General features: G+C 38.2%; 2 protein-coding genes across 3 annotated transcripts; one reads left to right on the top strand and one right to left on the bottom strand.

Moving 5' to 3' along the window:
• Window positions 1-1,878: 1,878 nt before the first annotated feature.
• Window positions 1,879-3,799, bottom strand: LOC106084424 (inositol polyphosphate 5-phosphatase K). Its single transcript, XM_013248102.2, has one exon. The coding sequence runs from the start codon at window positions 3,468-3,470 to the stop codon at window positions 1,959-1,961; it is 1,512 nt and encodes a 503-aa protein (XP_013103556.1). The 5' UTR covers window positions 3,471-3,799; the 3' UTR covers window positions 1,879-1,958.
• A 9,857-nt stretch (window positions 3,800-13,656) lies between these two features.
• Window positions 13,657-15,669, top strand: LOC106084412 (actin-related protein 8). Of its 2 annotated transcripts, XM_013248081.2 has the most exons (3): window positions 13,657-13,829; window positions 13,902-14,803; window positions 14,867-15,669. In XM_013248081.2, the coding sequence occupies exons 1-3, from the start codon at window positions 13,766-13,768 to the stop codon at window positions 15,578-15,580; spliced, it is 1,680 nt and encodes a 559-aa protein (XP_013103535.2). In that variant the 5' UTR covers window positions 13,657-13,765; the 3' UTR covers window positions 15,581-15,669. The 2 variants fall into 2 exon arrangements, with proteins under 2 accessions (XP_013103535.2, XP_013103534.2); XM_013248080.2 differs by having other exon boundaries at window positions 13,658-14,803.
• Window positions 15,670-15,751: the final 82 nt, after the last annotated feature.

Here is a 15,751-nt window from a genome sequence, read left to right as displayed (position 1 = left end):
CCTCGTAATCCTAGTGGGGGCATCCTCATTCACCGTGCAAAACATGGAGCTATCTATCTGCTCTGCCAAAGCTATGCCATGCTGGTCGTTACCTAGGGGAGAATGCCATGACACTTATGTCGGGGTTGTAAGCCTGGCCATTAATCGGGACACAGCTACCAACCGGCGGTATATACACGTTGTATATCTCTATCTCGGCAGTACCAGACCTGACTGCTACCCCCATACATTCCATGTATGGGTCACTAGCGTCAAGCGCAGGCGAGATAGGTCTATACTGCACGGAATGGTGTATAACGAAGGCCAATCCCCCACCTCCATTCCTTGAACGATCCTTACGTAGCACATTGTAACCGTGACAACTGTGCAAGCTGCAGGTGTTGGTCAGCTTTGTCTCCTGGATCGCTGCGACCGATATGCTCTTCCGGCTCATAAAATCTACGATCTCATCAATCTTGCCACGCAGTCCGTTGCAGTTTAACTGCAAGAACGATACACTTCCCGGCACTGGCCTGGCAATAGTTGTTGTTGTAGCAGTGTGTTGTACACTGAGGCGGCAGCCCTTGCCGATGAAGGACTTCATCGGGTCAATCCGGTACGTACAACCGGCTGCCTTGGGATTGGCAATAGTAGGGCTAGGGTGCTGTCGTTGCATAAATTGCCGTACGGGAGAGGTCGGGGGGGTCACATAGTCCGACGACGAGGACGCCGAAGGCGACGACGGCGACGCTTGTGACCCACTGCTGGCTATGTTCGCACAGTACCTAGCGACATAGCCAGTATGACTATACTCCCGTAGCGAAGTTAGGCCAGAGCAAGAACGGAAATGTACCCACTCCAAGCACCGGTTACACCTCACCGACACCGACCGATGATGAAGGCGGTTCTGGCAAACCGAACAGAACCAGGGTCCGGGGTTCTTTTCAATCCCGGCACGGACCAGTAGCGTACGGAGAAGGCACTCCGGGATGTGCCTCTCCCATGACGAAAAAAGACGAACACGTACACTGAGGCGGCAGCCCTTGCCGATGAGGATTCCATCGGGTCAATCCGGTGCGTACAACCGGCTGCCATGGGATTGGGTTGATGCGGCCACCTGATTAATACGCCTTGGTCTACGCTTTCTTAACATATAAAGTCGATACTTCCACTAACTTTTTTTTAAGAACGACACATTCGCACTTGTTGATGGATACCCTCTAACTAAAAGCGGACTTAGGAGCACTTACCCTACATTGATCTAATATAATGCAGCTGACATTTTGAAAGTCAGCCCATATTCAATATCAGCCAAAAGTTGGTCATCACAAAGCTTTTACGTTTACAAAGTGTTTCAGCATTTTTGTTGAATCGTTTGAATAAATGACCTAAGGACTATTCTGTTTGTATGCCAAAACAATCCTGCTCAACAAAGTACCAGATCAATATGGACGCACCTCAAACAGGTTGCTGAGTTCCTACATCTGGATATTTACCAGAACCCAGCAAGTAAAAAAAAGGATAAAGGAACTACAACAACCTGAGGACTATTTCAAATGCGCCGAACAATACTTTTTATATACATAATGTACAACCGAATGCCAACTCAACATTTTAAAAACAGGTATATGTAGTCATATTTACTGAACCATTAAGAGAATTCGTGCCGTTTCTCTGCTATTGATGCCAGATTGGAAATTGGTGTTGGTTCTAATAAAAAAAAACCCTGCAAGACTATTCGGCTGAAAAGGTTTAAAATTCCATGAAATTCAACATGCTTAGCCTCTTTTCTAGTCATAGTGCGAAGAATGATTCGATTTGTTAACTAAAACAATTTCCACAATATGTGATGATATAAAAAACGTGCAAACTGATTAAAGTCTACTTGTACTTACAAGGTTTTCTAGTTTTACATCATCCACATAAAAAGCTTTTTATTTCATCAATATCTCACTAGCGAATGCAAATGTAAATCTCTGTTAATCAACACTGGAAAATTTAGGAGTTGAAGTCCTCTTTTCAGCTCGAAATACATTACTGATACCAGCGACACTTGTAACGCCCCGCAAACCCGTATTATGAAAATAGATTAGCACATATTCCTCGCCATCCTTAAGCTCTGCATCATCGTCAAAATCGAGTCGCACCAGTTCTTCATTGGCTTGCTGCTGTCTTCGCACACGCTCCCGATTGTGGTGATGCTTGCTATGCCGTTTAAGTGAGGGATTGCTATCAAAGAATGGGTCTGATGATGTATCCGGTGTAGATGGAGGAGACTCACTTTGCTTGACGTATTCATATGATACGTAATCTTTGAGACTGGCATAGTTTGCAGGGAATATACCAATCCAGTCAAAATCACGTTCTTTGAAATCCAATGGTTTTTTATACTCTACGGTATTTTCCTCATCAATCTTCCATACACTGATATCCTTGAATTCCACACAAGTTGCACGATAATTGGGATATAACTTAATAGTGAATTCACTTGTTACCGGCTTATGGTCACTTATATTGTAGCCTGGCTGGGACTTATAAGCACATTGCTCGATTTCCAGATGTATGTTTGGTTGTTTATTGTTCGGTTGTACCGAATACAATATACGATCTGTCCATGCAGGTCTTCTCTTCAAGTTGTACTCGGAAGTACCCTCGTGAAATTTGAAAGTTGGTGGAAACGCTGGCTTCCTTTCTTGCAGCAATTGGAATGCTTCTTGTGTTTGTTGCCGGACGTATGACAATTGATCCCGCTTCATAAGTTCCTCCAACGCCTCATCATTTACTACTTTGTCACGGACTTCCTGTGCCGAGTCTTCGCCCATTAAACGGAAATTCAAATCTCCAAACAAGAACACATAGTCGTGATCATAAATTTCTCTATATCGAGGAACGTGAAAATGGTGATTATCAATTATCTGTTTGAAATCCTCAATCCTCTCGTCTAAGTGATGGTCATGGGCAGCTAAGTGGGCAACCACAAATACTAAAGCACATCCATAGAGGTTGAAACGCACAGAAACGGCTCCTTTATTTCCCCAAATTCCACCGAAACCAGTGCGGGTAAATTCAGGCTCAATATCACACAAGTGTGGTACGTGTTGTCTTCTTACAAATATGCTTATCAAGAGCCCTTGCATTTGTTCACTCTTAATAAGAATATAGTCAAAGTCCTTGAGTAATTTCTTGGCTTTATCCGTCCAGGGATCTTCTTTGAAAAGTCCCATAACTTGCTGCTGAGGTTGTACATTTGTTTCTTGTAATCCAATTGCATAAATGTCAGGCAAATGATGATCTTCGACCGAATTGCTAATGCCCAATAAATTTCGTAATGAAATATTGTCTGGAAATCGGGTGCCAACATTCCAGGTGACAACGAATACTCGATAAGTGGCCAATTGATTGGATAACTTAGTTAAAGTGCCACTGCTCGAGGAAGCACCGTTTGTATCAGCAGTCGTTGACGGCGGTATATCTTTATTGCTCGAACTCATGGTCAACCACAAAAACAATAGTAACTTAGAAATGAACTTAACTTATCAACTTTAAACGTCTGCTCTACACAAATAGATGTTTCGAACTGTTTTAATTGAGCAAGTCGTAGCTCTCAATAATCACGAAGCTAGTGGATTGTTGTTGGGGTCAACAGTTAGTTTGTTGTATCTGCTGGCTTCGTTGATCGAAACATGTATTATTTAGCAATTATCATTTACAAAATGATAATGAATACAACGGAGAATATATTTTACAATAAACGGTGATAAATGAGAAAAATATTTTGATTCATTTAAACACAAAACTATAGTAGTAACATTCATCTCGGCTCCGCCGATCTTTTTACTGGAATCGGCGTCCTATTCTAGGCCGCACGAGCCCGATGAAACGGCGGCGTCACGAGTGAAGCAAAAATAATCAGCGGCGGCGAGTCGTCGGCTGAAATCAAAACGTATTAACCATGAAAACAGCTGAGTACAATTCTTTTCTCGCGAAATGCACTATCTGTCAACGAGCTATAGTTGTGCGTGTGTATTATAGTTAAGAACCATACCACACACAAATAACAACACAAAATCAGAGTTGCACTAATCACTGATTTTGACAGATAGTGCACTCAATATTTTGTTGTTGGGCAACTGCCACTACCTGTATATGAATATATCTTAGTAAACAGTTGAATACAAATTTTTCTCGCGAAATGCACTATCTTTCAACGAGTTTTGGTTGTGTTTGTGTGTATTATAGTTAAGAACTATAACACATAATTATACTCAAAATCAGAGTTGCACTAATCATTGATTTTGACAGACAGTGCACTCAATATTTTGTTGTTGGGCAACTGCCGCCAACTGTAAATGAATTTATCTTGATATTAACTATGCTATAATGACCAGGAAATCCTGACAGAATGGCCAGGTAACCAAGACAAAATTAACAGGCATGTTGCAATTAATAAGTTGTGTCATGAGTAAAACAACTCTTTGTTGGCAAATGTCGTAAATACAAATGTTAAAGTGGTTTTAAAAATAAATGTTGTTTTACAATTTAACTTCTTCAAATATATTTTATAGTTGTATTTTCATCATTATGATACTGCCTTGTTGCTTATGCGTGAAATGTCGGATCAAATAGAACATCGTTGAAAGATCTTTGAAAAGATCACACCTGTGTTAACAAGCATTTGACATTTAGATTTATTGCAAAATCAAAACAAAAATGAAAAAGTTGTACTCAGCTGTTCGCATGACTATCAGGTAGCACCAGTTGAGCAACAACTATTGGGTTGCCCAAAAAGTAATTGCGGATTTTTTAAAAGAAAGTAAATGCATTTTTAATAAAACTTAAAATGAACTTTAATCAAATATACTTTTTTTACACTTTTTTCATAAAGCAAGCTAAAAGTAACAGCTGATAACTGACAGAAGAATGAATGCAATTACAGAGTCACAAGCTGTGAAAAAATTTGTCAACGCCGACTATATGAAAAATCCGCAATTACTTTTTGGGCAACCCAATATAAATCGAGTGCACTGTTTGTCAAAATCAATAATAAGTACAACTTTGATTTTGCGTTTAGTACTAAAGGCGGGTACTACAATTTTTTTTACGGAAAAATTTCCGAAAGTCGTTCTTTCGGGAGTTTGACAAGGTTGATTTTTTGGGTTTCTTTGGCCAAAATGTTGCCAATTACATATAGAAAAAAATAAGGCATCAAACAATTTATCGGCTGCTTACGAGCATGTATGTTTTTGCAATTTCAATCAAACCATCCCCTTCGTAGTTTATGTATAATGAAACACAAAACACTTTAAAAAGAGAAAAATGTAGTATTTTCACTGTTATAAGTTAAATAAACACAACTTCCCAAAAGCCTTTGTCAGCATCTTTCACTTTTATCCAAATATTGTTGTTGTAATTGCAAGACCAAAAGCGCAACACATTCTTTCACAAACCTTTTTATTTCATACAGATTGATTGAGTTGCATGTTGTGAAAAAAATATTTATTTTTCTTTTGAGTATATTTACTTATATTAAAAAAAATGATGGCTGACCGTGTCGAATGCCTTTGATAGGTCCAGTGCCAAGAGGACAGTCCTGGGCAGATTGAAGCCACGGCAAATGTGTGCGGTGATGGTTTGCAAAGCAGTTGTTGTGCTATGCAGTCTTTGAAATTCATGTTGATGCTCGGCGAATGGAAACTCTAGTAGTAAGCGTGCCCCAAGCGTTTTTGCTACTGGTGAAATAAGGGAGATTGGTCTGTACGACTCCCCCAAACTCGGGTCTTTTCCAGGCTTCAGTAGAGGGATCACTCTGCCCATTTTCCAGACATCGGGAACTATAAGAGTGTTCAAAGATAATTTGAGGACAGAAGTAAGGTATTCAACACCAGGTAAATATATATTCTTCAGTATAAGTCAGGATTTACTAATAGAAGGTTAGGTCACTTGCGAAAACATAAAGTGGATAGGCCCCATGAACATCATTAGGGATGTCAAATCTGTCCATCGAAAATGTCATCAAATAGGATGAAACGTAAACAAAGAATGAATGTAAGAGAACAACTTAACATCCCCAATGCCAAATACTGCTCAAAATTAAAAAAAATTGTATGTCGGCTGATCGCTTGGCTTAACCTTAACCTGAGTATAAGTGTAGAGATTCCGTCGGGCCCAACGCCTTGGATAATTTGGCGCCACGGATGACATTTGCCCACGGTAAATTGTGATGGCTGTCTATCGGCTCTGAGACTACGAATTCGATGAATGGCTCTTCTCCTTGTCCTGTCACTCTCGGGATGTACAACAAATTGACGTTTGAACAACCTGACGCATCTCTTCGGATCAGTCACGGTTACGTCGCCAAAAGTGACTGAGGTCCTATCATCCCGTCTACAGGGGTTCGAGAGTGACTTAACAATAGACCACAGCTTGCCTAAAACGGTGCATAAGTTACATTGCTCCAAATATTCCAACCGCAAATTCCGCTTAAGTCGTTAACTACCCTATACTATACCCACTCCATGCACCGGTTACACCTCACCGACACCCACCGATGATAGAGGCGGTTCTGCCAAACCGAACAGAACCAGCGTCCGGGGTTCTTGTCAATCCCGGCACTTTTCTGGTCCAGAAGCGTGCGGAAAAGGCACTTCGTTATGACGGAAAAAAAGAATGAACCCTTACACTAAGACGGCAACCTTTGACGATTCCATCGGGTCAATCTGGTGCGTACAACCATCTATCATGGGATTGTTGTTGTGCAATTGCTTCTACCTACCTTTTAGTTGTTGGGCAATTCTTCCTACCTGTTAAATTTATCTTGCATGAAGGATACAGCAAGGGTATGTTAGGTTTATGTGGCAGTCTGCAATCCGACTCACTTAGACGTTCTGGTCCATCGTGATACCACAGGAACAGAAGAAGTAAGATGCCTTCTTGTTACTACAGTTGAACTATCCAGATCGCTTTAAAAAGCCCAACAACTTGCGAATCTTCACATCCCCAAATTTAAACAGGTTATCAAAGAAATGAAAACCTAAAGTGGAACTCCTTCTGACTGCCAGTGTCATGACGGACACAATGACTGAGACGTCTGTTCTAGTCAGCGACAGCAACAGCTTACATGTTGCTGGAGGCATACCCACAGATTCCAGTTCCCCTAGATTGTATAAGATAGTTCCAATAAGTCCCTCCAGCCAGGTCTGAAACACTGGGTCGCGAATTATCTGTGTGGTCGCCAGTCATTTGTGAAATTTAGGGATAGGAAGTCGAAGCACCGTAGAGTGAAACAGGGAGTTCCCTAGGCGGACTGTTTTCTCCATCACTGTTTAACCTCTACCTATTCTCCAATCCACCCCTCCAGACGGCATAGAGATCGTATCATATGCGGACGACTGTACGATCATGGCATCAGGCCCCCCATCCATTGCTGACATTGTCTAGCTCAACGAACTTGCCTCATATTTCGATGCACTAAATCTGAAGATATCTGCCACCAAATCTTCAGCCACATTGTTCACTACAAATACGAGTGAGGTGAATACCGAGATGGCTGTGATGGTCGATGGACAAATGATTCCGACCATCAAAATTAGAAACAAGGTCCAAGTGTCGGCAGCACTTGGGGTGCAGATAAAGAACGTCACAACGTCACGGTACTTGTCACCTCTTTAACTGCCCAGCCAGACCCACTCGACTTGGAACCAGATGCTTGTCGACGCACCCCATCTTAGTCGCAGAGTTCCTGGGTCTTGACACTCAACAAAACATAAAACACAAAAAACTGGTACAACAACAACAACCATATGGCATTATAGGTCTGACAACTGCAGTATATACCCAATACATGACACGCGGTCCCAACTTTTCCCAAAAGCTCTCTTGCAAGTGTATAGGACAAGAGTTAGCTTTCTTGCCCATTCCAAGTTTTGGATTTGAAGTTCAATTTCTTGTCCTGCAAAACATACAAATATTTTGCGCTTTCTGTAAATGGAACATTGTCACCTCCCAACGAGATAGCTGCCACTATAGGCAACTTGTATCTCCTGCTAAAGAGAACTACCTCTGTCTTGCACGGATTTACATCTAGACCACTTTCGGTAGCTCACTTCGGTATTGCACGTAGAGCTTCCTTAAGTATATCTCTTAGAGTGCTGGGAAACTCTCTCCTAACCGCTATAGCCACCTCATCAGTATACGCAACCACATTTATACCTTATTCTTCCAGAGACAATAATGGCTATATTCCAAAATAGAGGAGACAGTACACAAGAAATGCTACCATTGTATATTCGTTGACAGCGAGAGAACCCTCTATGTAGCCGACTAGAACGTGAAGGGCTATTTCAGTGAATTTGCCTTCTGCTGCTGTGACAGGCGATCTCCAGTGATCTTTGCCCTAAGATATGTTTCTATCAACCTCTCAAGAGTCTTCAGCATAAAGGATGAAAGATTAATAGAACGAAAATCTTTCGCCTTCGTGTGGTAGGGTTTTCCTGCTTTCGGAATGGAAATGACCTTCGTGACCCTCCATCTCACAGGCATACATGACATTCTGATAAAAGCAGAGTATATCTTCCTAAGCCAGGGAACCACCCTATCAGACACAGCTTGTAATTCAACCGGTGATACATCATCAGAGCCTGGCGACTTAAAGACATTGAAACTTCTTATCGCCCAAAGGATTTTCGGCTCAGACACGACGAATGCATACCAGTGACAACCTCTTCTAGCGCCAAGTTGTCCGTTGTCCATGTAACGACCACTATATCTGTTGTGTTGTCATTTCGTGTGTCCTTTCTATTTTCTTTTGACATATTCTATTTTATGGACATTCACAATGGTGATTTTCAGTGGCACAACCTATACCTGAGCGTGGGACGTATAAAGGGGTTTGCCATCTGTGCAGCAGAACAGGGTTGTATGTGAACAGCCAGGGTCTGGCAAACTATCACTTTCGAGAGAGGGGTTGCCATGAGAGAGTCAGAGTTTGAGCATTTTTCCAGAGACATATTTTTTCCAGTCATTTCATTTTACTGAAATGTGACTGATTTGAGGGAACGTAAGCGTGCACATGTTCTTTTTCGTTTGGACATCTATACAACTCACACGTTTTAGCTCCACCCAAATTGGAGTGTTTAAATATTACGTTGAGAAGAGATATTTTATAAGTGATTTAATTGAAAAGTTTTCGTTAGAGTTAATTAAATTATTGACAAATGTGCGATAAGTTTTTTTTGGATTTGAAAGATTATTCAAAGGGACAACATAGGTGCGCCATCTCTAATTTGGCCGACGCACGTGTTTTTTTTTTGGTCGGTACAGTACGACCAGTTCTGAAAGTGGGGCCAAGTTGCAACATGGTTAGTGCGACCAGCTGCCTTTGTGGGACGCATGCATTGAAGCCAGAGCTGGAAGGATTGCGAAAGATTTCACTCGTACAGTAAGACACGAAAGTATTCGTATACCAACATACATAATTGTGTTAATGCCATTTATCCCATTGTGCCGTCCTATATATTAACTAACTTGACTAACTACATAGATAAAATTTTTTACAAACAAAAAAAAAAAATGATGTACATTACCTAACGAAAAGTGAAACTTAATTGTGTACAACAAGTTAAAAAGATCTTAAAAAAAGGTAAAAAAGAAAGAATTATAGAGAGAAATCAAAGAATAACTAACAAAAATCAAGGAAAAAAAGAAATTAAAACCAAATTTGCTTAAGAAATGGTATACGATAATATTATCATTTCCTAACCAAATTTGGCGCAAACTTATTTAACAAAGAAGTAAAAAAAATATATATATTTAATATATTTAATTTTTTTATTTAATTTATATATATATATATATATATATATATATATATATATATATATATATATATATATATATATATATATATATATATATATATATATATGTACAGATATAAGGAAAAGAAAAAAAGTACATTAATGTTTGTACAAAGTAAGAATAAGAATAACGTTCAGAAGCAATAAAAAAAACGTTAGTAAATTAATCGCTAAAATAAATAAAAAAATTTATTATATGTTTATATATGTGTATATACATATTTATGTGTGCACTTGTGCGTAGGTGTGTTGATATATATATATACATATTCATAAATACATACACATATAATTCATATAAAGTATCACAAATTTGAAAAGAAAAATAATTATATTTAAATTAAAATTTTAATTTGAAAGTCGTTATACGTCGGAAAGAAGAGGACAGAACGAAGAAAAAAATTCAAAAAATCATTATTAAACTAATTCATATATGTACAATATATATAAGTATATACAAAAAAATAAAAAAAATATATATATTTAAAAAAGACATATAAAAAAATATAACTAGAAACAACAATTAATATATGTATATATTTAAAACAAAGAAAAACCTTATTGAGACAAAATTCTTTTTCTATAAAAATCTATTTCCTTAAGCCCAATTAATATAATTAAACATTTATTAAAACAAATGTAAACTTTTATATAATTTTTTTTTTATAATAATAAAAAAAATAATTTATTTTGTGTAGTTTGTAAAAGGAACTAATATGTGTTGAATAATTTACCATAGGCTGAAAATGTAACGGTTATTCAATGTGAAATGGAAATTTAAAATTTGGGGTATTTTCAAATATAAAATGGCGCAGAAAATACCATGGATGACAATAAGTCATATGGGGGGGGGGCAGCCAGGGAGAAAATAACATCTAAATTCTCCCCATGTAACCCACATCAGATTTTTTTTTATCAGTATATTTGACCATCTTTTTTTTAAAACTCTAATTTTTGAAAAACCGGTACAAATTTAAATGTACAGCCGTTAGCGGAAAAGAACATCCCCATCCGGCGAGCTAAGCCGCAGCCAACACCCAAGTACCGGATCCGCTTCACAAAGGCTATGATTTGGGATAACAAAGCCCAAGTCAAAGTCTCTGTGCACAACCAGGTTGTCACATTTTGGCGCCCAACGTGGGGCTACCTTTACTGCTGTCACATCCACAGATCCAAAGCCTACCGAAAATCATCTTTAAGTAAGTAAGTGATGAATAAACTTTCTTACGGTAGAGTTGATGCCTAGAAACTCCAACTCCTGGATAGACGTCGGTTTTACATTAATGAAAACGCCTTCAATGTCAAGAAATGCTACCATTGTATATTCTTCGTTAGCGAGAGGACCCTCTATGTTTCTCCCTTTGTGATTTTCCTTTACTAACATGCATGTTGCTGCCACGAGAGGCGGTCTCCGGGGATCTTTGCCCTAAGATACGCTTCTATCAACCTCTTCAGCATAAAGGATGACAGACTAATAAGACGAACATTTTTTGCCTACGTGTGGTAAGGTTTTCCTGATTTCGGAATGAAAATGAGCTTCGTGTGCCTTCATCCCACAGGTATATATGAAATGTTGATACAAGCAGAGTTTATCTCTCTAAACCAAGGAACCAGTCTATCAGAACCAGCTTGTAATTCAACCGGTGATACATCATCAAGGCCTGGCGACTTAAGAGTCGAAACTTCTTATCTCACACACAATTTTCCTAATAACCTCCGACGAATGCATACCACTGATAACCTCCTCTGGCACCACGTTGTCCGTTGGAAAATTTCCCAAATTTCTACAAGTAGTTCTAGTGATTCCTCACAAGACACATTTCTATACCAAAACAGGTTTTTTATCTGCACTTATTGTTTTCTCAATTCAATTTATTTTTTCGCAAATAAGTAAAGAAAACTAACCATTTAAACAACTAAACATACAAACATGATGCCGGTTTTAAGTGTTGCCACTTTGATTTTTTCCCTCACAGAGCATTATTTCTCCGCTTATTTTTAGACAACGTTTCACCGACTTTTTTATATGGAGTTTGACAGCACTCCGCTTGAAAAGCTGAACAGAATACTTAGGTTTATCTGACAGCAGTTAGGGAATTGTCAAGATGCACTTATAAGGTGAGGTCATGCGAACAGCCGAGTACAATTTTTTTATATTTGTTTTGAGTATGTAGTAAATCTTTTTTCCTAAATTTTAAAAAGGTTTTCTATTTGATCCGATATTCATACATAAGCAAAAAACTGTGTAATAATGATGAAAATACAAATATAAAACACATTTGAAGAAGATAAGTTGTAAAACAAAGTGTATTTCTAAATCCATTTTGACATTTCAATTCACGACATTTGCCACTCAAGGTAGTAATTATAAACGAACAGTGTTTCAATTGGAAGTAAAACGTCTACAGTAAATACAAGGCGGATTTAAAAGGTGGTCTCATGCTAATTGCTGCTAACAGCCGGCCAGGTTTGAAGGTATTAAGATGACAGATTTTAGTTTGCATTCTATTTGTTGTTATCTTCTTTCTTGCATATTCTCTGCTCATGTACGCACATGTATACACACACTCACACAAATTTCTTTGTGTGTGTTGGCTAAACGTCGATCAGCTTGATGACAATATGGCAGATTGCACCATATGATTTGTGGTTGTTGTACAAATGAGACCACCTTTAATTGTTTCGCCATGAATAAAAACGTAACAATATAAATAAATATATTTCTAAAAAAAAAAAAAAATATATATATATATATATATATATATATATATATATATATATATATATATATATATATATATATATATATATATATATATATATATATATATATATATATATATATATATATATATATATATATATATATTTTGCTAGTTACATACGCAAAATCAGAGTTGCACTAATCACTGATTTTATTGTTGGGCAACTGCCACTACCTGTAAATGAATATATTTTAGCATTAACCCATTAACAACGAAAAGTTCCCAAGAATAGAGCTCCCGAATAGGGAAAAGTCTAGCTTCAATTAGGAAAGAGGTTTCGTAATGAAATTTGGATTGGCGTCATGGTACAATTAAGAGATAGAGTCATTAGCAAAACAACAAAAATCTACCCCCCACGAAACTACCCTGAGTGGCAAATGCTATAATTTGAAATGTCAAAGTGGTTTTAGAAATTAACTTTGTTTTTCATCTTATCTTCTCCAAAAGTGTTTAATATTTGTATTTTCATCATTATAACAGTGTTTAGTTGCTTATTTGTAGAATATCCTATCAAATAGAACATCTTTTTAAGATTTTTGAAATTAATCACTGCAAAATCAAAACAAATATAAAAAAAATTGTACTCAGCTGTTCGCATGACCTCACCTTATAAGTGCATCCTGGATTGGCATAAAATCGACGACTGAAACCAGTTACAAGTTCTTCTGTCATGTTTCTAGAGAAAATTCTTAGGAGTGAAATTTCTGCTTAAATGTCTTGTTACATTTGATTGTTTATATATTGAAAAAATAATTCTGCGATACAACGATGTGGCGATGGTGGCGCCAATTCCCAATAGGCTGTCAAATTTCTGGACACTTCCTAATTGACATTCTAGTTTTTATTTGCATTATCATGTGTAGCATCCACAAGATCAAAAGATTTCTGATTATAAACGAGTAAATTATAAACTGAAACAATCAGGATGTGAAAAAATTTAAGTCCAAACTAAGCATTTGAGGTTCTAGTTGGATTAGGAACAACTCTGGATTTGAACTATTCCATCAGCTGGGCAAGTGAGTCAACCTTCTTAATTCAACCATGACTCTGCCGTACTGTAAGTGCTCGAACATACCTTATTTCGTGAACACGTCTCGGTACAACAACAACTATGTACAGCTATCTCTACCATCCGGTACTGACCATCTTCGGACTCAAGACAAGAGCATGAAGGTCCAGAAAATTATTGTTATTCATCCAGGATCTCTTAATTTAAGAATTGGGCGCGCTGGTGAGTTGAATCCTATTACAATACTCCATGGAATTGGAAGGCGACGTAAAGATTCACACCAATATAACACAGAATATCATGACCCACTCCAACCATCGACCATTTCCGCAAGTAGCGAAACAATTCAAGAATTCGAGGAAAGCAGACTTCATGTTTCGCACTCCATTCAATCTCATGTAACACAATACGAAGACCGTGGTGGTGGTGCGAAAAGACTACGCATAGCCACACCACCCCAGCAAATCGCCACATTCAATAGACGGTCATTACCAGAGGAGCTACCTTTTGATAGTGCTGGAAAAAGTGAGAAAAGTAAGATGGTTAAGGAAGATGTAACAACGACAAAGCAATTGAAGGAGAACATTTTTGACGAAGAAATATTAATGTTGGGAGCCAATGAAATCAAAGACTATAACATCCACTTTCCCATGAAGAGAGGTGAGCTTAATTTGCATGCCAACGTCGGAGGATCCTTCAGCTCTGTGCTCTCAGACTTGGAATCAATTTGGGCATATGCAATTGAAAATCGAATGGCTATTTCTCGCAAATCTCTCGAACAGTATGGTGCCGTTTTAGTCATTAATGATGTCTACAACAGAAGTGTTCTAAAAGAAATGGTAACATTACTGTTGCAGCGCTTGAGATTTCGTGCATGCATATTAGTGCAAGATCACGTTTGCTCAACTTATGGAGCTGGCTTAGGCTATGCGTGCGTGGTTGATTTGGGCGACCAAAAATGTTCGATTTCGTGCGTTGAGGATGGTATTTCTCACCCAGATACTAGGGTTCGTTTGGGTTATGGTAGCGGTGATGTGACGCAAGTACTGTTTGCTTTGCTCAAGAAGTGCAGTTTTCCCTATAAAGAATGTAATATCGACAATGATTACTCTGATGCTGCTCTCATAAAGAATTTAAAGGAACAATATTGTCATTTAAATCTGGAGGTATGTGGGGCGCAAGAAAAAACTTTCGAGGTATGATCTATTGTATATTTGCAGCAATAATGTAATAATTCATTCGTCCTATGTAATATGCAGGTCAGAAAACGGACAAAGCGATTGCGTTATACATTTCAAATGGGCGATGAATGCGTTGTGGCGCCATTGTCACTCTTTCATACAGAATTACTAAACATTACAGGCAAGCCAAAGCTTGTACGTCTACAGATACGCTGCAGTCAACAATCTGACCCAGAAGATTGTTTCGATGCAGAATACATAAGGGAAACTGGGCGTGTTCGCAATGGCAGGGGAGATCAGCTACTTGACGGAGTAATGCCTATTACCGGTGATACACCCGACGATGAACTGGTTGTAGTAGATAACTTTGATGTAGACGATCGTTTGGCCAATGTGCGTAATACAGATAAAGAAGAACAAATTTATTATTCATCTACCAGTGGTCAAATTGTTTCTATTGATTTAGCCATTGTTCGCAGCATTGATCGTTGTCTTTCCGATGATTTAAAACGTAAAATGTATGGCAGCATTTTACTTGTAGGTGGTGGAAGTAAATTAAATGGTTTCTCGAAATGGCTGGAACAAAAAATCATACTGCATGTGCGTTCGGGTGAAAATCTACCACATGAGGTAAACGTTTGTGTTAAGGAAATGGATGCAAGTATGATTGCTTGGAAAGGAGCTGCCATTTTGTCTATTTTAGATAGTGCCCAAGAACTATGGCTACTTGCAGAGGAGTGGGAAAAATATGGCCTACGAATTTTGAGGGAAAAAGCTTCTTTTATGTGGTGAATCCTGTGAATTGAATAACCTTTTTTCATAACAATGGATCTTAATAATTAATAAATAAAACAACAACAAAAATAAAATTGAAATAAACATTTTACACGTATACGGAGTAGCTGCAATTGCAGTCGCGGACAATCAACAATATCGTGTGGAGAGGGTAAGTGAGAGGATGGG

This window comes from Stomoxys calcitrans, chromosome 4 (genome assembly GCF_963082655.1).
Source record: "Stomoxys calcitrans chromosome 4, idStoCalc2.1, whole genome shotgun sequence".
Classification (NCBI taxonomy): Eukaryota; Metazoa; Arthropoda; class Insecta; order Diptera; family Muscidae; genus Stomoxys; species Stomoxys calcitrans.
Note: the sequence above shows the minus strand (reverse complement) of the source record. Positions and strands in the feature narration are given on the sequence as shown.